Genomic DNA, 25,095 nt, shown 5'->3' on the forward strand with positions numbered 1-25,095 from the left:
GAACATGCGCAAAAATGTTGTCCGTAGGAATCGACCTCCCCGAGATCCCAGCGGAAAGCAGGAGCGACCCGGAGACTCGGACGGACGAGGGGGCGGCACCGAGCACCAGCGGCAGCTCCCACAATGCCCTGCAGCGCCCGCCAAGCAGGGGGCGGCACGTCCCGCCGGCGACGGCTCCGGCGGCGGCTCCGGCGGCGGCGGATTACGACAGCTCGACGTCCGACAGCGACACAAGCAGCCCGGCGCTCCGGTCCAAGAAGCGCCGGGCGCCACCGCCACCGCCAGGCGGCGGCCCGCTAAACGAGACGGCGAGCGCCGACGACGCGGAGCCCGTGTGGAGGCCGCGCTCCATGTCGCTGGACCCCAAGCTGGTGAGTGGGCCGCAACGCCCGGGGGGCGCCGTGCCAGGACACCACGACGGAAAGGGAGCGACCGACGCGACGGCGGCGACGGAAGAAGCCGAAGCCGCCGCTGGCAGCGCCGGCCGTCGTCACCACGCTTCGTCGGGCAGCACCGCCTCCAGCGTCGGCAGCACCGCGTCCAGCACGAGCAGCGGCGTCGGCAGCAGCAGCAGCGGTGGAGGCTCGGCGAGCGAGGCCGCCATCGCGGTCGGGGAGACGGACAAGGGATCGGACGACGGACAGAGTGGAGACCGGCGCCGCTCGGCTCTGGCGAGCACCGATCGAGGAGCCGCGCCGTGGCGCCGGCGGGACGAAAAGCCCGAGCCGGATTCCGCGAGTCGGAGCGGGATGATTGACGCGTTTGGCAATGGCGGGCGCGGAACGCGGTGCCTGCAGACCCCGGTGTGAGCGCGGCCGAGCCGGGACGCTCCGTTTCAGTTTCGTTTTAATTTTGTGTTTTTAGCCGCTCTGAGTTGCTGGTACAATGACGGTTTGTGACGTAGTTTTGTTTTTGTTCACGTAAACCACTCGGGAGGGATGTAATGATTAAATCGCCTGATCGAATCGATTGCTAGTCTCGCGTGGAATCGCGAGTGCAAGAATCGTCTGATTCTGATTTGTGTATGCAGTGCTGTGACGTAGGGTTCTCAGTCGCATAAATAAATAACCAAGCCTAGATCGAGTTGTGGCTATTCATCGAATCGGAAGAGGATGACCGATTCGTTACATCCCAACCACTTAGCGTTGTCGCGTGTTCGTGAAGATCAAGTTCTAATTGTGATTATTATTGTTGTTCTTGTTTTTGGGTACTTGATCATGAAGCACGCTAGCCTGCAACAGAGTGCGTTCTCCGTGATTCGTGATCGGTTGCATCATTAATTATCGGTGTGTCAGTTGAGCTCCACACAATACAACATTATTATTACTACTTCTTTACTATTATTTATCGTCGACATGCAATGGATTCCTGTAGACTGAACGGTTCACTAGGTGCTAAGACAATAACTTACGATTAATATATATATTTTTATATACGATTAGACCAATCTTATGGAATCACCAGAGCCAACGTGGGTTGAGCCTGGGCAAGCGCTCGTCCGGGTGACCCGTCGCACACGCCCGGTTGTTAAAGGCTGCCGTGGGGGCTCGCCCTACGTTGCGGGCAGCACCGCGTGATTCCACCCCTCTGCTTCCACCACGGTCTGTGCTCCCCGCCTTCACCAACTCCTCACCCCCTACTTTGGACTTTGGCCAGCACGGTGAAGTGCGTTCAAACAACCCCCACGACCGACACAGCGTGGCTGGAAGGAGGCCTTCGTCCAGCGGAGGATTGACGAAAAGAGGGCGGCACATGCAGATATTGTTTTTGCTTGTTGGAATAAAGAGAGTGCCATGAGTAATTGCACGCACACGAGGAGACACACACACATTGCCACATGGACGGACGTCTGCTCGCGACATTTACCCCCTGTATGAGCAGGCCCCTTAAATCCCATAAGATGCGAGATTTACGTGACCACAGAACAACTGCCGAGTATAGTTTTCACGGGTCGCGCCCGAAACGGGAACTGAATTCGGTTCCTGAAGCGCGTAGAACGAAACGTCGGACATTGTGCTGAGCAACCCATGCGACGCGACCCCACAAACGCCAACGGAGAGAGCGGTCGTAGGTTGGTTTGTCGTCGAGTCAACTTCACAACGTTTCCGGTCACGCTCCGTGAATGCGTTCAACGCTTTCCGTAGCAGGGGAACCACAAAAGCCGAAAACGTCAGATGCACAATTTCAACGCAAGGGCCCCGGGACTCATCGTAACGCCCCGGGCGTCTCCCCCTCCGTTAGTGGTGGTGGTGATGCAGACGTCGGTGCGTTTCATAAAAAAAATGTTTTATCAATGGGATCAAAACGAACGTTAATCAATGACGCGAGAACAAAACAAAACTCATCTCTGTTGGCACCTCTGAGCCAGTGGTGGAAATTCCACATTCCTACGTTGGGAGCCCTCCCGAGGCTTTAAGTGTCTGTGTTGTGTCCAATTTAATATTGCGGTGTTAAGCTCTGGAGAGTAAACGGTTAAATATGCAGTAAAGTCTTTTCGCTTTCCCGTGTTTATAGTTTAAAAACGAGACGTGATGTTGGCTGCACGGTTGGACGCGGTACGGATTTGGCAATAAAGTTCAGGGTGCAGGATGAGCGCGCGTGCTGGGTGTGGAGTTTTGTGCGCGGCTCCGAATTTCGTTGCGATTGCGCCACGGCGTCGCGTGCGTCGTGGGACGCAGAAATGTCCACGGGGAACTCTCGCAGTGAGCGGAGCATCGCACAGGGCGATGCTCGCGGAAGCAGACTTCACAGAACTGCGTTTTTGAGATCCCTTCAAGCGACCGTTATATGCTTAGACGTGCACACTCCGGGCGCACTTGTGCCTTCCCACGTACCCTGCTGCATCGAGACGTGGCATTCAAACCAATCCGATGTTTGACAATTCTCAGAACCGAAATTCGCCCGATTTCAATCTTCATTGTACGGCCGATGCTGATGTGTAGCAACAGCGGTGTGACTACACGAGAGGTGGTGCTTATTACGCCAGATGATGGCGCCATTTCGTCGGTGGCGTCCGATGTGTTTGGACTTCACCACGGTCGCAGTTCGGCGATTCTCAGATGCTCCGTCTGCTGCGGAAGGTGGACACGCGTCTCCCACGCCGCGTTTGAGCGGCGCGGTGGAGTGAGAGATCCTCGGTCGTGGTGAGAAACAGGAGCCCGGCTTCCTCAACGAGATTCCCGTAGGCGACGTTTGAGCGGCAGAGCGATGGGTGTCCGGGTGTCCGGAATCTTGCGGATGCTCCCCGGGTCGTCACGGCATCACGTCAGACGGTAGCCCCCTGGGAGTGATGTGAAACTAGAAATTTAACTACATTTTTTTACCAGGTGAGGCCCACTGAGCTACTTTGCTCTGTTCCAGAATGCGACCTGGCCACAAATGGTAAGTCAACGAAAGTGGCTTATGACCTGGACATTTCTAGCAGCCAAATACTCTTAAACGCATTGTATTATAAAAGCCCGGCGTTCCACGTGTCCGTTTGTCCATCAACTAAATTAGAAAATTATAAGAGCCTTTCAGAAGGCCTCAATCAAAAAGTTATAGAAAGTGGACCCCCCCCCCCCCCAGATGTGGGGGTAAAAAGTTGATCCAACAGGTTTACAACAATTGTCGACCCCCCCCCCCCCCAAAAGAAATATCACTCTCCCCCCCCCCCAAAATCTACTTATTTTATAAGCATATATACCTACAAACCCTACATACAGTAGTATCTGTACACATTGGGAGGGGGTTGAAGAAGAGACGGATTTTATTCTCGTGTTTCTCAATGTGGAGGGTAAACCCGGAAGACCCGGAGGGAGAAAAAAAACACGCAAACTCCAAATATACAGCAGCAGCAGGCGTCAGGGTCGGGATCGAACCCACGAACTCCTGTAGACCAGGCGAGGTCGTTAACATCTCCTACCCACCGTGATGATGATGATGATGTGGGAGACACGCAAACTCCAAATATACAGCAGCAGCAGGAGTCAGGGTCGGGATCGAACCCACGACCTCCTGTAGACCAGGCGAGGTAGTGAACATCTCCTAGCCACCGTGGCAAAGCAGGAGACCACGGTCGTGGGGTTGACCTCAGGGCGCCGCCGATGATGCCACGAAGTGCGGTGTTGATTTGGGTGTCCACAATGTTTGAGTGAGAGCTGGCATACCGCACTGGAGCTGGCCCCGTGAAGCCAGTGGAGCTTCATCCCCCATCATCATCATGCTGCTGTAAAACCCCACATGGTTTCAAATGTGGCGGCCTTCACACACTGCTGATGTATCATCGGCGAAAATGGCACCCGCTCTGAAAATGAGTGACGCCTTCAACAGCGATGCCGATGCTGCTGCTGCTGCTGTGTTGGCAGTGGTGGACAAGCACAATTAAGGGGCCGTCCATAAATGACGTCACGCGATTTTGGACGATTTTTGACCCCCCCCCCCCAATCGTCACACGGCGTCACAAAAAGTCAGACCCCCCCTCAAATATGACGTCACAAAGCTCTGCCCCCCCCCCCCCCCAAAAAACACATGCTTCAAATCGCTTTAAACTATTGTCATTGTAGTGCGTATTTAATGTGTGAAAACATTTATTACAATTCTATTTAATTAAGTGGAACGTGTTGTCTATATTTAAAGTTGCGCATTTTCATGTGACGGTGACGTCACATTTCTCACCCCCCCCCCTTCATCACACATCGTCACACATGTCTGACCCCCCCCTCCCCTAGGTGCGTGACGTCATTTATGGACGGCCCCTTAAGAGAAACACTCCACAACCGCCGCCATCGATCGTAACCGGGCGCGCTCACATTTTCCCCCACATCGCGGAAGCCTTCCACGGTGCACACCACGTCAAGGTGGCCAAGGCAGCGACAGCATTGACCAGCGTGGTGAAGTATGGTCAAAGGATCCTCCCCACCCCGTGACCCGCGACGGCGTGTTGATGGACGGCACTCAACCACCAGTGGGAGTGACCACGGGCCGTGTACGAGACGCGCAATGAGCGGCAGGGGGCACTGCACGAGTGTTTGGCGGAGACTGCTCCGGCTCCCACGTCTCGAGCCCCCCCCCCACCTTCGCTGCTGCCTTCACCAAACCTGCCCCGACCAGCGTGGTGAAGTATGGTCAAATAATTATAGATTTGAAGCTTTCGTGACTGCTAGGATTCATACTCTTAGTTGCTTTCGGTAAAAGTCACGTAGGTAAAAAATTGAAATTCAAATTAATTTGTTTATTAATTTTAATTTCTTTTTTTTTACCTACGTGACTTTACCGAAAGAACTAAGAGTATAGTCAAATAACCCCGGACGCTACAAACGCCGCTCGTGCATGACGGTGGCCAAGCGCTGTGCAGGCTCAAGCATGTTGAGACTGGCTTAGGCTCAATCCTGGGCCGCCACTGTGGTGAGACGTTAACTACCTCGCCTCGTAATAGCAGGCGAGGTATTTGTAGTTTGCGTGTCGCTTGTATATTTGGAGTTTGCGTGTCTCTCTCCCCGCGGTCGCGTGGGGGTTTCTCTCCGGGTCCTCTGGATTTCCCCCCTCCACATTTCAAATCAACAACGCGCGTTTAGAGCACTTGGCTGCTATACATTGCCGCGTGATAAGCCACTTGGTTGAGCTATCATTTGTGGCCAGTTCGCTTCAGAAAAATAGCTATACAGTATTTTATAGCTCAGTGCGCATTACCTGGTCAAATAAAAACAGTTGTTTCTAAGTTCGGACCAGATTGGGCGGAGTCAGGACGATTTTGGTCAATTTAGTCAATGTTGGAGTGCCCTCTCGTGGCCACGCGAAGCAAAGAGAATGATCATCCTCGGTATGAATGGTGGGCCGGGGGATCTCTGACGGGAGCTCATTATGGCCCTGTCATGAGTCACCGAGCTACGATTCTGAGTTCGAATCCGGGTTATAACCAGCCGTTATTAACCCGGAGTTAGTCGATATGAAGTCTATCGAGTTGATGTTCTCAGACTGGTCACCAATGGCTACGCAAAAAGCCATCACATTTAATTTCAGTTTTGTCACTTGATTGGGCTAAAATCCAGTGCAGAGGACTAAAGAAATGCTTGATCAGATCACCTCCACAGCAGGAAGTGCAGAGACGCCACCCAGCGTGGATAAGAGGCGATTGCAGGGAATTAGTTCAGTGATATTATCTGCCAGGATCATTAATTTGTCTGACACGGGGTCAAGTTTGACTTGGCGAGAGTTCTCAGTTGAAATGTCCCGTGGTGGCAGCAGCAGCAGCAACTGCAGCGTAATATTGTGTTCACAAAAAATCCATGGCCCAGTTCAATTCTGGTGGTCATATCCCACAATTTCAACCAACACAGCAGCCAAATAATCAGAGAAAAACAATATAAAATCCACTCGAACATGAAAAAACATGGTGAAATTAAACGTAATACCGCAACTGTGATGTTATTGTGAAAAGTTTGGTGGAAACAAATAATGAAGTAACTTTGCCGGAGGTGCGGGGGAAAATATTTAACTGCTTGGAAAGTTTGGTTTTAATTTTCTGGTTTTCGTGACATCACTCCGTCCGCCTGTTCTGTCAACACCGGGCGCAAACAGTGCGAGATAAGGAAGTGGAATTTTGTAAACCTACAAGAGGGGACCGCATTGAAAAAAAAGGGCAAGAAAATCTCGAAAAGTGGCGAAGAAAAAAATCCCAAGTCAATGTCAGTTTTAAGAATATTTTTTGTTTAATTAGAAGCCGACACAGGTTTAAAAATAAAAAGTGAACTGCAGTTGTTAGGCACAGTTTTCATCACCGTCATCATCATCGTCGTCGTCGTCAATAACAACCAGAACATAATTGATCAATAAAATCATCTGGCAAACTCATGTAAGATGTTGGTGAATACGTGTGAAATTGCCAGTTTGAGGGATACAGTTCAATAATATATTGTAACGTCTAAAACGATTAAAACAGCAAAACTTGTTTTTTAAAGCAATTGTACACAGCTTACACGCACACGCACACACACGTAAAAATAAGTGGAAATACATTACAATGTCCGTACTGTAAAATACGTGAGCTACTTTGCGTGTAGATAACATGATAATAAAGTGTGTAGAGTTTGTATTTGTAAGAAGAAAAAAAACCTTAAATAATAATAAAAAAAAACAATAATTACATCTTATCAGTCTGAGAGTATGGACGAATCAAAAGAACCGATAAAACACACACACACACGTATATATATCTTTAACATCCTTTTTTCCCAATGAGGTGAGCGATGGACAGAAACTCCGGGAACATGGTTTGCGAGAGTTGGCACGGCAATGGAAACGTTGCAAAGAAACCCCATCGGGAGAACCCTCGGGGGATGATCTCACGTCATTCCACGCCACGCCGGAGGGGCCGGGAGGGGAGGCCCCACAGAGCGACACAGACGGAGCCAAGTTCACGTCCGTCCGTCCCCCCCGCCACCACCGTGCTCACGAGGAGAACTTCTACGCCAGCCCCCCCCCCCTCTGTGAAAATCAAGAAAGCCGACGAAATCTCACCAAAAGAAGCACCAAATCGGCATTCGGCCTGAACCCACCCAGGCGGACAAGTGGGGCTTTATAAATGGGATGTCAGGACAACAGCACCGCGCCATTAACGGCTAAAGTATTATATTTTTAGTAAATTTGTTAAAATTACAGTAAACGCAAACGTAACGGAAAGAGAAAACGGAACGACCGACTCCGCGCGCACACGCGCCTGAAGCTAACTAAAGAGTAAAGGAATTTCTAGACGACAAAAAAAGGATGGGGGGTAACTGGCAGTGCATCACGTGATTTATTCCCACAGTCGTGTGATTGGTCAGCCAAGGTTGTTCGCCACGCGCTGCCGCCGACGTCGACGGATCGAGTTAAGTTAATTTTGTTAACCCAGGTACCAGGTGAGAGAACTCAGGAGACCAGGACAGTGGTTTCATTTGCAAGAACGACTGGGGCATTAGTCTGGTCAGTAGGAGGCGATGATTACTGCTATGTATCATTCCAATTGAGTGACTGCGGCGTAATTTGCGCATTTGGTCAAATTTGGGCCCCGACTTCGGCACACAATTGCCTACTCTTGCGAACGACGTCCGGGGGGCATTGTTAACGTCAGCTGTGAGTGAAGAAGACGTTGCACGTAGTACAGTATTGTTACTCCGGTCAATATACACAGCAGTATTTACCAGTACGACCACCGGAATTCGAACCGCGAACCTCTGCGGAAAGTGGCGAACGTGCCATCGCTGCGCCGTGATGAAAACAAAAACTTCTAAATCGGGCCCGAACTCAAATGTGTGGTTTCTTTTACAAGTATAGCAACGCAGTAATTGTTTTATATATATACACATACATATAGATATTTGCGTCGTCAGTTAACATTTGCAAATTTGTAAATACATTTGTTTTTCTACATAGAGAAATAGTTATAAAAAAATACGTCCGTTTTTTCCCCCGTTTGCAGCCAGTGTTAAGAAGAAAGCCTGCAAAATGTACAGCTCATTATTATTATTTTCATGGGAGGACATTTTTGAAATCTCCTCCGACCAGCGTAACAGCAAGACCCAGGCGCGCACACGCGCGCCTCCCTGCTGTAGGTTTTCTATTGTAGCTGCCACCCGCTCGTTTTAAGGCAACGCTCGGCTCCACCGCAGAGAACGCGCGCACCTTGCGCGCAAATCCGCCGAAGAGCTCCCCACGCGATGAAACTAGAACATCATCCCGCCGCGGAATGTTTTCCCAAACTCGTCAGCAAAAACGTATCGGTTCCACCGCTTGTCAGTAGTACTACCAGTTACGCTTTGAGGGGTGCTTCACATTGTGATGGCGTTTTGCGTCGGGTACGAATGGGGAAAAAAAAAAATCGGTGAAACTGGCATCGCTCTCGTTCTGACGCAGAACAAGAGAGTGTGCACGTGTGTTCGTGCGTGTGTGAGAGTGTGTGCGAGTGTGTGTGCATGTGGTTTTGTCTTGTCATGCTGGGCAGAAAAGATGGCACAAGAAGTTGCTGTATTCACATCATTATCTTTGATCGTGCATGGAAAATACTCTGTTAATGTTCCTCCAATGGGAGAGAGGTTTGCAGTTTATACTTCTTACGAAGGACACAGCAGTTATTTTGAGCTTGCGGATGGAGGTCCTTGGCTAAAGTCTGAGGTTTGTTTAGAAAAATAGATGTGTCTGTAACCGAGTTCCTCGTGAGAGCGTTAAGAGTCGGCCAAATTACCTATAAAAAAACTTCAGTGCGCAGCCCGTGAAAAATTCACATACCAGCATTAGCCATGAACTTCATGAAGTTATTTTTTTTCTTTCCGTTATTTCATTCTTTTTTCTTCTTGAAAAAAATTTCCCAGTGCAGTACGACGGACGAGTGAAATGATCGCGAGTTTTGGGACCACCGTCGCTCCGGGCCGGCACGTCCGGCGAGCGAGCGCGGGGGAACCAACCGGTTCATCAAAAAGGTCATCGTTTATCGGACTGCGCAGCGGCCCCCCAAACTGCCCCCCGCCCCCCACTCCCGTGCCCGCCTGCCCGCCCGCCCAGGCCAGGCGCGCTGCTCCCTCACATCCTGCCGTTGGGGTAAATGAGCGGAGAGTGCACCATGGCGGCGTAGGCCAGTCGGCTGCGGTGCAGAATCTCCTCGTACGACACCGACGCGGGCGACAGCGTAGGCGACGAGGAGGTGGACGAGGAGGTGGACGAGGACGTGGAGGAGGAGGAAGAGGACGAGGACGACGACACCGCCGACGGTGACGAGGGCGACGGGGCCACGCGCCCGTACGCCACCTGCGGCCGCACGGGTGCCGGCAGCAGCAGCGGCCGCCCCTGGAAAGTGGCCGGCACCAGGAAAGGGTTGAGCGGCAGGATGGGGATGCCCGCGGCGCGCGCCTTCAGGAGCTGCTCGGGGATCGGCACGGGTTGCAGGCGCCCGTCGTGGGTGCCGGAGAAGGTCACGGTGCCGGCGCCGCCACCCCCCACTCGCGTCGCCGACCGCGGCCTTCGTCTGCGGCAGCAGAGCCATGCTGAACGGGCTCAGGTAGAACTGCGGCGCCACGGCGGAGCTCGGCGCCTCCCCCTCCGTCTTGAGTTTTTTGCTCGGCGCGTCGCCGCTGCCGCCGCCGCCGCCGCCGCCGTCAGACGCCGTCCGTTTGCGGGGGCTCGTGGCGCCGGCGGAGGGAGGCTGCTCGGCGTTCTGCTGCTGCCTCGCGGCCACGGTCTTGTCCAGGAACACCGGGCCGGTGCCGGTGGCGACGCCCGGCTGGGACTGCTGCTGCTGCTGCTGCTTGGAGGCGATGCCGCCGCACAGGCGGTTGAGGTCGAAGAACGCGTGCGAGATCAGGGGGAACGACGCGAATGGCATCGCCTTCAGGAACTCCGGCACTGGGTGACCCTTGACTTTCGACGCGTCCATCGCCGGCGACGGCGCCGGTGGGGGCGGCTTGGGCCGCGCCGCCGCCTCCGGCTTCGTGCCCGCCGCGAGCTTCTGCGGCGTCACCGGCTTGCGCAGGCTGAGGTCGGTCGGCTGCTCGTCATCGCCGCACGGCTCCGCCGGCGCCCCGGCCACTGGACCCCGCGCCGTCCGCGGCGGCGACCGCAGCAGCGCCGGCGGCGAGCTCGGTAGGCGGTCGTCCAACTCCGGCCTGCGCCGGCTCGCCTCCTGCTCGCCCCGGCACCGCGGCGAGTGCCGCAGCGAGTCCCTGGCGTCGGCGTCGTGCCGCGCGCTCTCCGCCGACAGCGCCGCCGTCACCGCCGCGTTGAAGGGGTGGGCGAGGTACGGAAGCGTGAAGTGCTTCCCGTAGAACTCGGTCAGGCGGCTCACCTCCTTGGAGGAGAGCGCCGGGTCGAAACCCGGCATCTCGTCCGCCTCCCTGCCCGCGCTGGTGCCCAGATGCACGTGCTGGATCACGGTCGGCCTCTTGCCAGAGGAGGCCGCGACGTTCAGGGGCGACGGCGGAGAGGGCGCGTCGGGAGCGTCGGCCGCACCGCCGCCGCGCAACGCCAGCGGCGGCGCCGCTCCCACCGGCTTCATGGCGCTCACCTGCGCCAGCAGCTTCTTACGGGCGAGCGGCGACATCGCGCCCGGCCCGCCGCCATTACCGCCGCCGCCGCCACCCGCGCCGGCCACCGGCTGAGGCGACGGTGCCGCCAGTCCGGTCGCGGCCGTCACCCCCGTTCTTTGCGGGGCCTCCTTCGGCGGCGAGCGAGCTCAGCTCGGGGCCCCCGTCGTCGGCCGCCTGCGGTTGGCCCTCGCGGGCGGCCGAGCCGGCGTCGGTGGCGCAGCGCGCGGGGCCGAAGTCGGAGAACTGCGACATGATGATGTTGTTGACGAAGTGGCCGAGGTGGCCCTGCACCGTGCGGGCCTGCAGCAGGCCCGGCACGGCGTGGCCCACGGCCAGGACCCGCTGCTCGCCGGCGCCCGCCTGCCGCTTGAGAACGCTCTGCAGCCAGTCGTCCTTGAGGATGCTGGCCGATTCCTTCTTGAGCTCCGGGATGACGAGGCCGCTGACGAGCGGCACGGCGGACGGGCTGTCCTCCTTCGAGTCGGGGTGGAGGGCCCGCGTGGCGAGCTCCACACTCTCCCGCTTCACCTGCGACAATCGGGTAGGATGGGGATGGTTTAGTTTTATTGGTATGCTTTAAAGGGGATTTTTTTTTTTACCCTGTACTTTTAACTATTATCGTGTTTTGTATTGTTTGTTGATGTTATGTTCTAACCCGTCCCTCCTGGACATCTGTCAAAAAGAGCTTTATAGCTCATCGGATTCCTCCAGTATAAATATTCAGATTTAGACCTGCCCTATCCTGTCAGACCTCACCAGCTCGGCGGGTTTGAGCTCGAGTGGGCGTTGTGGGGCAGCAGTGGGCAATGAAGCAAAATACGGTGTTCTCTGTACTTCCTCCTCAATTCATCAACCCGCGGTGAAGTACGATCAAACAAGCCACTTGAACCGACATTGCATGTTGGGTGGGGCCTTCGTGCAGCAGTGGACCCGACCAACCGGCTACAGCCATCCCCGAGTAACAAAGAGGCGAAGAAGAACACAAAAACTACCACCCACGAAACGATTCTCCCCCCCCTCGGCCCCACCGTCGCAATTCAACAAATCGTCGCGACCCGCCGAGCAATCGCACCTCCTTGTCCTTGAGCACCATCGCGCTCGGCCTCTTGACGGCACCGTCGGCCGACTCTCGTCGGACGGCCGCCCCCGCCGGCGCGGCAACCGCGTTACCCGCCTCGGCCTCCAAACGCCGGAGGCGCTCTTCCTTCTCGTCCGGCGTCATCGTCGTCTCCCCCTCCTCCTCCTCTTCGCTCTGCTGCTGCTGCTTCTTCTTGTCGCCCGAGGAGGAGGAGGAGGAGGCGTCGCTCCGCTTGCGCGGCTTCACCGGCGGAGGGAGCGGCTTGTCCTCCTCGCCCTTCACATGCCGCTCGTACGGAAGGATGAGCCTGCGTGGGACACGCAACGTTTACATTCCGCGTCGCGGGCACCGGAGGTAGGTTTGGGAAATGGCAGCGTGGGACATTGTCCCGTGTCCCTTCCCCCCACCTCCCGCCGCCCACCCCCTCCCTTCCCGCCCCCTTCGCACCTCTCGTAGTGGCGCCGGGTGCACGTGGCGGCGCTCGTGCTGCCGCGGTTTCCACCCAGTGTGTCGTAGATCTGTTTCCAGAGCCGCTGTGACGTCACCTGAGCGAGACGCGTGGCACAGGGACAGCGGTTAGCGACGCTGCCGCGGGCGAACGCTTGTGTGTGCGTGCGTGCGTGCGTTGTCGATTCGTCCACCCTAGGAGGAACTTAATTTTCCGGCCCGTGAACCGCGAATCAATCGCGATGTCCGGGCAACCTTCGTTGAGCTTAATTTATTCTGACCAGAAGGAACTGGGTGGGATCTTAGGTTGTTGATAGTGGCCTACGTACAACCTGTGACCTCTCTCACCTAGGTCAAAAGGACCAGCACTAAAAACGTTCCCTGTGCTGATATTTACTGAAAGTTAAAAACACGAATGAAATAAATACCTTAGCTGCATTTATGCAATAAATAAATAAAAAGCACGATTCATCTTCCATTCAAAATTGGAAGCAGACCTTTCCGTGAGATTTCATCGCTCGGTGGCGAGATGATAACTACCTAGCCTGGTATACAGAGGGTCGTGGGTTTGATGATGTCTCTCTCTCCCCATGGTCGCGTGTTTTTTTCCTCCGGGTACTCCAGTTTTTCTCTCCACATTTAGAATCAACATGCATTTATAGCATTTGGCTGCTATTAATTTCCACGTGATAAACCACTTCGTTTAGCTGTCATTTGTGGCTAGGTAGCCCTCTGAAAAAGAGCAATATAGCTCAGTGGGCCTTACCTGGTGAAATAAAACATAGTTTAGTTTTTTTATAGTTTATATTAACTGCTCACAATGATCAATGAATGTTGGTCATCGAGAAATGTAAAATGTCACCGTGGTTTTACGAGTGGAGGGTGAGTGTGTGTGGTCATTGGTTTCACACAATTTTGCTTGAATTTGACATGGCTGACCGGCAGTTGCGTGCGCCGTATAAATAAGGGGTTGCAGGTCCTGGAACAAAAATACTTGCTAACCCACAGATGTACAATTGTTTTTACGATAACCCAACTGCCAGCTCATCCAGTGGGGCTACTTTGCAATCCATTGGTGATCGTTTCTATTTTAATCATCTCCCCACCAACCGCTGCCACACAACGGGTTTAATAATTCACTCGTTTCATTCCTTTTACTCTGCCCTCCCCCCTCTCCACTTCAGCCTGTGTTCTGCGCGGAGTTGCGGGTTATCTAAGCTTCCCATGACAACGCCTCAAACTTGCTAACTTATCATTAATTTCATGAAACTGTTTGAAGTTGCGGAGCACCTATGTATGACTGCACATCTTACCTCTATTATTATTTATATCAATATTTCACCTGGATAAATCCCTTGAGATAAAACACTCGTTTGCAATGGTGTCCAGGGTGTACAATATACTGCTAGAGCATCCATACCCATACACACCCCCACCCATACACCCATACCTACCCAAACCCATACCCACCCACTCACCCCCATCCATACCCACCCACCCAAACTCATACCCACTCAAACTCATCCCCAGACAAACCCATACCCCACCCACACAAACCCATACACACCCACACAAACCCATACCCACCCACACCCATAGCCATTCACCAAAACCCATATCCATACCCACCCCCACCCATACCCACCTCCACCCAAACTCATACCCACCCACCCTAACCAACCCACCTACACCAACTAATACCCGCCCACCCCTACGGACGATCGCAAAAAGACGAGCTAACCAGTCACGTGGGTGTAGTGATCGACGGTGATCGTAAGAGATTAAGAGAGCAGACGTACCGCTTCGTAGCCGCCGAGCTCCTGCACCGCTCTGAACATCACCCACAGGTCGACTGCCAGACGGAGAGACAAACAGAGGGAGTGACAGAGAGAGAGAGAGAGAGAGCGACACAGAGAGAGAGCGACACACAGAGAGCGTTAGTCTCGTGATGACGACAAGTCACGGGGCACGCGCTTACGATGGGACAACACTGGAGGGTCCCCGCACGGATAGGTTATCAAATCTGTAATTGACGATAAAAATCCCGCGAGGACATAAAAATGTGTGGTGGGACAGAAAACAAACGGATTTAACGACACGCCAAGACGATACAACGCGAAACGCCGCCAATGTCAGCCGTGGCTGTAAATCAAACTCGGGTCACCAGTTTCACGGCACAATGAGAACGAAGCACAGCTTCACACTCCCCCCCCGCCCCTCATATTCCGTGATCAATAACGCAAAGGTAAAGGTGCAACCCTGCAACTGCCCGACTCGTACCACTGCCACAATAGCCAGACGTCTTGGAAGAGATGGCGAATACCTACAATTAACCTCACCACACGTGACCTGCCGATTGACTAACTGTAGCGACCGATAACACAATTCAAGTTTACTTTTTACGTCCGGTGTTTTTTTATTGTTGAAAATTTCAAGCAAATCCCCAGATCTCATTATTCGGGCAATCGAACCTCACATCAGCGGCGTCACGGGGTGGCGGCGGGGGCCGGGGGGAGGGGGTGTAGGGAGGAGATCTCGGGGGAGCGGGCGGAGGAAAGTTTCCCCCCGTGTGCCGGGTTAGCCCACGGTCGCCCACGCTCGCCCGCACGAGGGCAACTGACCACGCCGCCAACATCGCAGGCGCGGGCGTTGACGCGCGCACCCGCCCGCACGTCGCCTTATCTCATCCCGCGCGGCCCGATATCGCTCTGCGCTCGGAGTAACAACCGAGCCGGCACGCACGCACGCGGTACACGGCGGGAGTCTCCGTGCATTCCCCAAGACCGCCGTAACGGACGTTCAGAGGGGAGTGAGTGGGCGAGGGAGCAAGTGAGTACTTGAGCCAACGAGTGAATGAGTGCGCTATTGAGCCAGTGAATGAACAGGTGAGCGAGTTGGTGAGTGAGTGAGCGAGCCATTGAGCGAGTGAGCAAGCAAGTGGGTGAGTGATCTAACAAGTGAGACAGTGAGTGAATGAGATACAGCGAGTGAGTGAACAAGTGAGCGCGCGAGCGAGGTAGTCACGTTGCCAAGCGAGTGATGTGCTGAAACTGTGAGCAAAAGAGAGCTCGAGCAAGCGAGCGAGCGAGCATGCAAGCGAGTACTCAAGCGCGTGAACGAGGCGAGTAGAAATTGGACGCGATCGCTCACCCTGCTTGAAGCCGAGGTTGGGGATGCGGCCGATGGGGGTTTTGCGCGTGCGCATGAACGCGTGCAGCTCCCGCAGGAAGTTCTCCTCCTCCGCCGTCTTCTCGCCCTTCCCCTGCGCGCCGCCGGCCACCGCCGCCGCCGCCGTCGCCGCGACCGCCGCGGTGACGACCGTGGCGGACGACGCCGCCGACGTCGTCGCGGCGACGCGAGCGGCCGAGTTGGTCGCTCCCTCCCCCGGAGACGCGGCCCCCGCGGTCGGCGTGGCGGCCGGAGACAGAGCGGCGGCGGTGGCGGCGGCGGCGGCGGGGGCGGCCACGGTGGCGCCCCCGGCCGGGGGGCAGGCTCCGCCGGCCTTGGGCTTGGAGGCGCCGTCGCCAGCGCCCGTCCTGGCGGACGAGCCGCCGCCGGCGCCGGACTTGCTGGCGGCGCGCGGCCTCGTGGGTCCGTCGGCGCACGTGTGGTTTTTGAGCTCCGACTTCACCTGCGGGGAGTGGCGGTGGCGGCGCTGCGGTGAGCGGGAGCGCGTCGGCGGCCCAACACGGTGGCGGTGCCGGATCCGCCTCCCTCTACCCTCTCGTCCCCCATCCCACTTCGGTCTCAGCTGCGGCAGTCACCTTTAAGTTATCATCATCATTACGATAATTAGCATTATCATCATCAGCCCTGACCTATCCACAGCTGGATTCATGCCCACCCCGTGTCGTGTAAGTCACAGTGTTTGTCTCGACCATACTTCACCACGACGGTCAGTGCGGGTTTGTAAAGTAAAAGCACCCAAGACCGGCTTGAATATCACTCGCCACTGATGCTAGCCGTGATCTGCAGGGCGTGAACCGCCGTGCCAGCGTTTCCCGCTCTCTCAAATGTGCTCTTTCTACAAGCATCCTCCTGTGCCATTTGCGCCGATCTGATCTCACGATTCCCTTCTGCATTTCCCCTGCAGGTCGCTTGCCAGGTCTCCCTCGCACAAGAAACTCGCCAAACTCAGTGGCCCCTCCCTCGGCAAAAAAAAGTAGAGCGAATACGAATGAGCGAACGCATAAATTGATGAACGAATAAATGAAATGATCGACCCAACAAATGAATGACTTGCCAATGCCTTCAGACCTGCCCCCCCACCGCCCGCTGCCCCTGCTCCTACCTTGGCCTTGGTCTCCTGCTCCTCGGTGGAGCTCCTCGAGTCTCGGCGACACCGCGAATCCGAGCGTCCGAACCGCGCGCGTCTCTTCCGGGGACGGCCCTTCAGGTTCGGAGCTTCCGGCGGGCAACGTGGGCGATAGCGGTAGTGCAGGAGGGAGGGAGAGGGAGGAGGGGGGTGGCACGGGGCGGGGGAGGAGGGGAGCAAGGGAGAGAGGGAGAGAGACGCGCACGTTAAATCGCGCCGACAGTCATTTGTTGTCGCCGTTGTTGGCGGTGGTTTTGAAGAGCACAGCACGCGCTCCCTCCCACTGCCGTGTTGCACTGCCGAGTTCCCTTTGCAGAAGTGACGCACGGGCGCACACGCACGCACGTGCTCATCACCCTACGGCATGCTCACACCACCCTTTGCAACAACTGCACCCCGTCAAAACCGCGAGACCTTTTCCAAACCAAAATTAGTACCACTCCAACCCCCACGCATTGTTCGCGCGTACCGCTTTGCAAAGTGCTTTGAATGTGGATTAGAATAGGCCTGAATTATTAAAACAAAGCAAGTGTGAACGTCAGTATTCACAACGAGCACCGACTTAGCACCGGCCGAGACCATCGGATTGTTTTAAAAATAACACCGCTCGCCCGTCGCGGATTGGACAAATTGATCTGCGATATTTAATTCGCCAAACAATGGAGACACTTTTGCGGCACGGCCCGGCGTTTCCTGCCACATGCACGAATAAAAACAAACGCCAAGCCAGAGAAGCTGCCCCCCCCCCCAACCCCCTTAATCCAAAGTCGGGACCCCCCCCCCCCCCGTGCAGGATTCCTAAGGGACCGCTAGAAGCCAACCGTGGACTCCAGATGCTGCCGTGCAGTCCGGATCGCAAAATATTTCTGCACCTGGCACACCACATCCAGTATATCTCTCGATATGGCTCATAGCCATGTCCACCTGCGACCCTTAAAACATTTGTCAAGACACGAAGCGCTTCTTCTAAGAGAGAAAACGTTTAAGCCAAAAAAAGAAAGCCGGACCCCCGGGTATCGCCACGCGCACCGCATCATGACGGGGAACGCGACGAAGAACACGATGAGAACACGACGGAGAACGCGACGGGGGAACGCAACGTTACCCATGGTGGCGGCCACTCGGGCAGGCGCGAGGAACGAGGACGAAGATGACTCGAGAGCAAATTTAGCGAGCAGTCGCAGCGAGGCAAGAGTTTTACCACCTCCTCATTTACATCTCGCTATCAGATAAACACGCTGAGGTTTTGGAGGAGGGGGGGCGAGGGGGCGGGGCGACGCGGGGTGGGGGACCGCAGCGTTGTAATGTGGCCGCGAGCTGTGTACGCGCATTACGGGATACGCTGGAGCTCCACGCTTACGCGGCCATGACGTCGATGCCCTGCGAACCGCCGCCGCCCGTGTCATTGAGAGGAATTAACGCAGCCTGACAACAAACACGACGCGGTGATTCCAACGCTGCAGCGGCCGCCACCGTAAACGGGTTGGGGCTGGGGCGCTGACGGGTGGCAACGCCGCTTGGCGCGCTTTTAGAACGGCGCTAAATGTGCTCGCTGGAAAAGGATTAGGTCTTTTTTCAGTGTGGTGGCCACTTTCTGTGTTTACGACGGCCGATGCGGACGCAGGCCAAGCGACGGTGTCCCGTGCAGCAGCGGCTACCGCCGCTGTTACGAGCGAGAGGGAAGTCACGGAGAAAAGATTAAAGTCAACGGCAACAAAAGAGGGGGGGAAAAAACAAAACAAGGAAATAAAAGCGTGGGGAATTACCAAAAGGCACAGAAGAGCCTTTACAATAAAGAGCACCGGGCGTTCGTGCAGCTTCGGAAAACATTTACGAGCGATTACCGCGATGATGAATTATTGATCGGGCATTAAACATAGCGTGACGTAAAAAATTGTTTGCTGTAAAAGAGACTAGCATAATTAAATAGCATAATTAAAGGCACAAATACGGAAGGCCGAAGTGAGTGTGGGTCTGTGTGTAAACACTCGGCACCACGTAGTGTGTGACGGTGATCGCATGGCTCGCTTGGATGCGTCCGAATTCAGGGCCGTAATTGGTTGGCGTTTTAGCCCCGCAAAAGTGTAAAGAAAATATTCATTCCAATTAATCATTATTTTAAAAATCTTGAAACGGTGTCTTTATAGCGTCCCGCAAACAGCGTCTCACCGTCACGTGTAGTGACCCACTTCTTAGAACAAAAAAACACTGCCGCAAAAAAACCCCCACACATCCATCGCCCCACATCATCAACAGCAGCAGTTTCTCAAAATCAGTTTCCCACTGCTTCAATTCCAGATGCAAATTCAGCTTCACGACAAAATGCTGGCTCTGTTCTGCTATTTATGTCCAAAAAAAATGTTTGTTCTCAAATTATTTTCCACTTTGCAGTAAAGTTGGCCCATTTTTTTTTTTATTAAAAATTAGAATATCGGCTGCACCGTTTGATGCAGTACGGATTTCGCGACAGTTAATGGCGTATTATGAGCGCAAAGAGTTTACGCATTTCCCAGTATTTGCTACAGTTGTGCGATCGCCGTCATGTCATGAGAACCGAGTGTGTCTCTTAGGAACCCACACGGAGCAGCACGACAACTTTGTGTTCAGACCATGGTATCCACAGAAGCAGATATCGCAAAACTACTTTTGAGATTCGTTCAAGTGACTTCTTATTCTGCACTCGGAGGGTGGCAGCACATTCCCACTGACCCTGCCCAGGAGAGATATGACCGTTCATTCGCATGATCGTCAAAATTGTATTTTTAAAATTTGAGACCTGAATATAAAAAAAAATGTACTGCAAACTTTACTTTAATACTGTCATTGGTAACCAAGCTGAAACCATCAACTCACTACACATAAGAACACGTCTAAACCACAGGCGGCTGAAACCCGGATTCAATCGTGCTATCATTTTAAAAATCGGCATTAATCAGTAACCGCACGTGACCAGGTGGTGCAAGCGATACGTGTGGATGCATCACAATCGGCAGGCTGAGATTTGACATCCCAGTCAGTCCCAATCGGGGATCGACTCGGGCCCCATTGCTCCTCCGGGGGGGGTCAATAAAATGAGTAACCACTCCGTGAAAAGCCAAAGGCGGTTTGTCCCCCCGAATGGACTTGGATGCGCCACGGTATTGTGATATTTCCACCGCTGGGCTCAAGGCCGTGAAATGGGGCACGAGACCGGTCCCACGCACATTTGAGCGGAAATCCAACATGACCTACTTTCACTCTGAGTCACCAATACAACCCCAGCACGTGTGAAGCCCGGCCACGTGGACACAGCACGCACAGACAAGAAACCCACAGAGATGCCGCGTAGGTACCGGCGAGAGCCTGTATGTTGAACTTCTTTCGTACCGTACGTAGCCAACCATGTTATTCGGAGTGTGCAGTGGGTAGCCGGGGGGGAACAACAACAAATTAAACACAAAAAACAGTCCTAGAGAAATTAGTTTTCATTATAAGCCACTTAGTTAAGCTGATAATATGCGATGGCCAAAGTCGCTTCTGAAAGACGGCTATACGGGAGCTCAGTGGGCCTTACACTGGGTTGAAATAAAAATTGTTTGTAGTTTTAGTTTTTATATATCCTGGGTTCGAATCCAGGTTTCAGCCAACAGTGAAAATAATCTTGGTTTCTCAAGCAAAGCGAGGTAATAGTCTCTGCATGGTCACCAATGATAGCGTCATAAAAAACTCATCATATTACATTTTGGCTTTTTACTTAATTCGGCCGATTCCAGCTCAGAAAATGTAAAACTTTAATCTAGATTTGATGACAGGTTAACTCACTTAGCAGGGCTTGCAACACACGAACGTGCACACGGGCGTGGATAAAAGACCAACGGACAGAAATCGTTTCGTGATATCATAAGCCAGGGCCGTTTCACTAACGCAATGTAACAATAATAATAACAGTGGCATTTATTTATCCTGGAAGGCCTCACTAAATCTCAACATACTTTTTGAGGATCGTGCTGCTTTGGGATGTTTGGCCGATTCCATTACCGTGTGTGGTCCGGCCACGTGCCGGAAGAGCTTTTTCAGTAAATACATTTCGGGAAGAGTAAACAACTGGGAGAAAAATATCTTTGTCTCATGACAACACAGCACGGGCAGAGCACCAACAGAAGAGAATGGTGGAATTTTAAAAATAATGTTTTAAATATAGTCGCGCCGAGGCCAGCTGCGTGGCACGGTCGGCACAGTCGACACAGGCCCTGGTGCAAAGAACGCAATAGGGCTCCCCCCCCCAACTCTGTCCAACATCCCCACCCTCTTCATACAGCCCGATGCCCAGGCTCCTCCGGGCCCATGGGCCCCGGTGGAGTTGCACCGCCTGCACACCGCAACGAGGCAGAACGGTGGCGGATCCTCACCATAATCCAGGCACACGGAGACATCCTCCACCAGCCCCGGGTGCTCGAACGTCTCTCGGCAGAAGAAGACTCGCACCGAGGCGCCCGACTTGACCATGGGGAACTGCGGCGGCTGCAGCGGAGACGTGGGGGGGGAGGAGGCCGGCGGGGGGCCCAGCACCCCAAGCCCCCACAGCGCCAGCGCGGTCGGGTCCGATAGCGCCTTGCCGGGCTCGTGCAGGCGCTTGAGCAGCGCGCGGTAGCGGCAGTACTGCGGGAAGCCCAGGATGAGGGCGGCCGGGCAGTAGCAGTCACCTGGTGGATGGTCGCGGGGCGAGGGGCAGAGTTGGCGTCCGGGTGAGACAAAGGTAACGGTGGTGGGGAAGGGGGGGAGGAGGAGGAGGAGGGGCGTAGACACAGGTGAGGATTGCCGAGGTGAGGCAATGGTGTGCAGACACAGGAGCGGAGAGCTGGGAGTGCAATGAGACCGAGTGAGAATCACGAACGCGCGCACGCGCACGCACACACACGCACTCGATTTCACGAAACTGAGTTGGTGGGAACAGTGGTGCAGCGGTTAGCGCAATGCACTATGAATTCGGTGACCCAAGTTCCGATTCCCAAACCGGTCCTGGCGGCCCCCCTTCACCAACCCACCCCCCCACTGGGCAGCGTGACGAGATAGCACCCACGGCTGACACATCGTGGGGAGGCCTTCATCCAGCAGTGTATAGACTAAGGGCTGTAAATTACACACACAATTTACAACCGATACCCATCGGAGCTGGTAAGCCAAGCGGCGTTGAGCTTGGATAGTGCTCGGACAGGCAACCATCGTGCTCAAATTGGGCGCTGTGGGCCTGCTGTGGAGAGAGGGCTCTATGCCCCTGTGCAGTGGAGGGGCAGTGCAGCAAAATCCATTGTTGTACTGTACTTCCACCGCTCCCATTGTCCACGTTCGCCACCTCCGCCAACCCGCGCCGACCAGCGTGGTGAAGTATGGCCCAAGTGGCCCGCCGCGACCCGCACCCGGTGTGTGTGGGGGGCAGTGGACTGACCAAAGTAATAATAATTACGATTTATATTCATAAAGTAGCCGTTAAATAATGGATCTCAGGACACCATGCGTGTAAAGCAGGGAAACAAGTGAAAATTAACCAGAGAGAGACTAAAGAGACGAGACAGGGAACTGGAGAGAGCGAGCGCTCCTTTTAAACAAGTGGTGGGATCTCAAGTCTCTACGGACTGCGAGAGATCCTGACCTCAAAGCACAGGGAACTGCAGAGCCTGGGCACCGTGCGGACGACAACCCGCGGGTCACCCTACAGCAGTGTTCTTCACTAATTTTCAAAGGGGGGGGGTGGTCACTTTCGCCGATAAAACATCATCAGTGTGAGGGCCGCCACACATTTGAAACCATTGAGGTTTGACACTACGATGATGGTGATAGAAGGTGTTTTACAATTCGTACATTGTTGCTACCCCACAAGCCAGGGGCAGCACTAAAGGCCACTAGGGGCCGCCACTGGCCTGAGGGACTTGTAATGAAGAACACCGGGCTAGGTCAGTGGATCTCAGAGGTCTCAGTGGAGAAATGGTGTGGTGGTCTAAGCCCATTGAAAGCCGTGACCACAAGTAGGAGAATTTTAAACTCGTTGTGGGTTTGAACTGGAAGCTAATGCAGAGACATGAGCAGAGGTGGTCCTGAAGGAGTTTGAGTGAGTGCACATGCGCTGGCGGACGCATTTCAGACGGACTGCAAAATTGCTGTGCATGTCTAACAACAACCGCCATTCATTTGCCACCAAGTGGCGGTGACGTCACCGCGGCCCTTGTGCCAGACTATAATCTAAGTAAGCTTGTGCATGTGCACGTACACATCCGATTAGCGCGGTTGGCTACGCACGGTGCCAAAAGAAGTTCAACATACATTCACACACACACACGATATTGGCGTTATGTACGGCTTGCTGCGTGCGACGCGTAAATCGACAGGCTCACGTGCAGCGCGTTAACACAGCCGGTGCACAGCTATCGTGGAAAACTTTGGTTTATTTTGACCCGGCTTTGATTCCCCCGGTGGCGAGCAGCTGGTTTCATTTTACCCCAGGTCTCTCTTGCAAGAGTGACCTCTCTCCGTGGGGCACTCGCCTGGTTATATATTTCATGCATTGCATATATTTACGCATGCGAGTTTTATATTTTACGTACATATGCGCTTGCGTGTGTAAAGAATTTAAAGCCCACTATTAACGGACTGCAATCAGCATGTGTGCAGGTGTTGGTGAACTGACGCATCGCAGAATCGTGAACGGATCAATGGCTTGGGAAGGCCTTCATCCAGCAGTGGAGTGACTGATGATTCACGGCCAGAATTTGCAGTGGTGCACGAAGCACAAATACAAATAGCTCGGTGCCATTAATCACTGCACTGCAATGATAGCAGAGCAATTAGATAATATGCCAATGTTTCCGGTAAAAGACCTGACTTGCCATTGTCCGATACATAAGCCCATTGTGTATAGAATGTGTTGTAAGACAGCACAATTCGAATTAAAAGATGGCATATTTAATTGGAACACATTCAAATTATGTCCCCAAATTCTTAATGAAACCCCAATGTTCCTGGCGTGTGTGTGTGTGTAAACATCAGCAATGGGGAGACAAAGGCAGGCCAGGCATGGTCCTGACCATAACTACCCCATCGTGCACCATCCCCACTATAATAGGTGCTCACCAACAGCACCGGGTGCAAAGGTGACAAAAAGTGAACTCCCTTCTAGATTTGAAGCTTTCGTGACTGCAAGGATTCATACTCTTAGGTTTTTTCGGTAGAGTCACGTAGGTAAAAAATTAAATTAAAAGTTAATAAAAGTAAGAATGGAAATAAAATAAAAAATCACGACGTTTCGGAGGCAACACAAGTTTCCGTCATCAGGTGGGACCGTCACAGCTAAAATTACTGCATCAAGGTAATGCAGTAATTGCCTCCGAAACGTCGTGATTTATTATTTTATTTCCATTCTTACTTTTATTAACTTTTAATTTTATTTTTTAGCTACGTGACTTTACCGAAAAAACCTAAGAGTAGTGAACTCCGTTGCCTGGTTTGCAGGAGGTCGTGGGTTCGATCCTAACCTGGACGCTTGTATATTTGGAGTTTCCATGTTCTCCCCGTGGTCGCGTGGATTTTTCTCCGGGTCCTCCAGTTTTTCCCTCCGCATTCAGGATCAAAATGCCGTTTAGAGTATTTGGCTGCTATAAATTTCCACATCACGAGCCACTTCGTTGAGCTATCTTTTGTGGCCAAGTCGCTACTGAAAAAGAGTGAAATAGCTCAGTGGGCCTTATTTGGTGAAATCAAAGTTCTAGTTTACGTTCCCCAACGGTCTATATTACGAGCTACGCACGGGGAGAGATAATCTTTGTTTTCTATTAACAAGCAGGGTGGTTCCAATTTATTTATGGTGCCAATAAAAGTGAATTTTGAGATAAACACTGCAAAAAATAGTGGGCCATAAAATAGCCCACTCTTTTATTGTTGACATAGAAATAAATTGGAACTTCGAAAGCGTTGCGACCTTTGGTGGTACCAACGTTTAATCTGCCAGCCCGTGGACCACGTGGCTGCCGTGCACTGTTGTGACGTGGTCGTTGTGCTGCCCCCCCTCGTGTGCCACAGTGCCCAACTTCATGAGCGCTGCTACTCGCTAACAGCACTTGCCCCCAACAGTCTGTAACATCAGCGCCAAACCACTGCGGGGCGCCACACCACAGCGTGGTGATGACCCCCCACCACCACCATCCCCTCCCCCAAGCTTCCACTTTTAACTTCTCGCATCACTTCCTGCGCTG

At 53.7% G+C, this 25,095-nt stretch overlaps 2 protein-coding genes across 2 annotated transcripts in view; one reads left to right on the forward strand and one right to left on the reverse strand.

The window, feature by feature from the left end:
• LOC144721793 (uncharacterized) overlaps positions 1-2,592 on the forward strand; it is a 49,547-nt gene extending 46,955 nt beyond the window's left edge. Inside the window, exon 12 of the mRNA XM_078599716.1 lies at positions 28-2,592. Coding sequence (XP_078455842.1) covers positions 28-809 — 782 coding nt within the window. The 3' untranslated portion in view covers positions 810-2,592. The remainder of the gene's footprint in view (positions 1-27) is intronic.
• A 4,074-nt stretch (positions 2,593-6,666) lies between these two features.
• Positions 6,667-25,095, reverse strand: part of LOC144721523 (uncharacterized) — a 61,327-nt gene continuing 42,898 nt past the window's right edge. The window contains 8 exon segments of the mRNA XM_078599196.1: positions 6,667-11,119; positions 11,121-11,561; positions 12,106-12,418; positions 12,559-12,656; positions 14,358-14,410; positions 15,709-16,189; positions 16,850-16,962; positions 21,262-21,555. Coding sequence (XP_078455322.1) covers positions 9,443-11,119; positions 11,121-11,561; positions 12,106-12,418; positions 12,559-12,656; positions 14,358-14,410; positions 15,709-16,189; positions 16,850-16,962; positions 21,262-21,555 — 3,470 coding nt within the window. The 3' untranslated portion in view covers positions 6,667-9,442.

The sequence above is a fragment of the Lampetra planeri genome, chromosome 12, assembly GCF_965212315.1.
Source record: "Lampetra planeri chromosome 12, kcLamPlan1.2.h2, whole genome shotgun sequence".
Classification (NCBI taxonomy): Eukaryota; Metazoa; Chordata; class Hyperoartia; order Petromyzontiformes; family Petromyzontidae; genus Lampetra; species Lampetra planeri.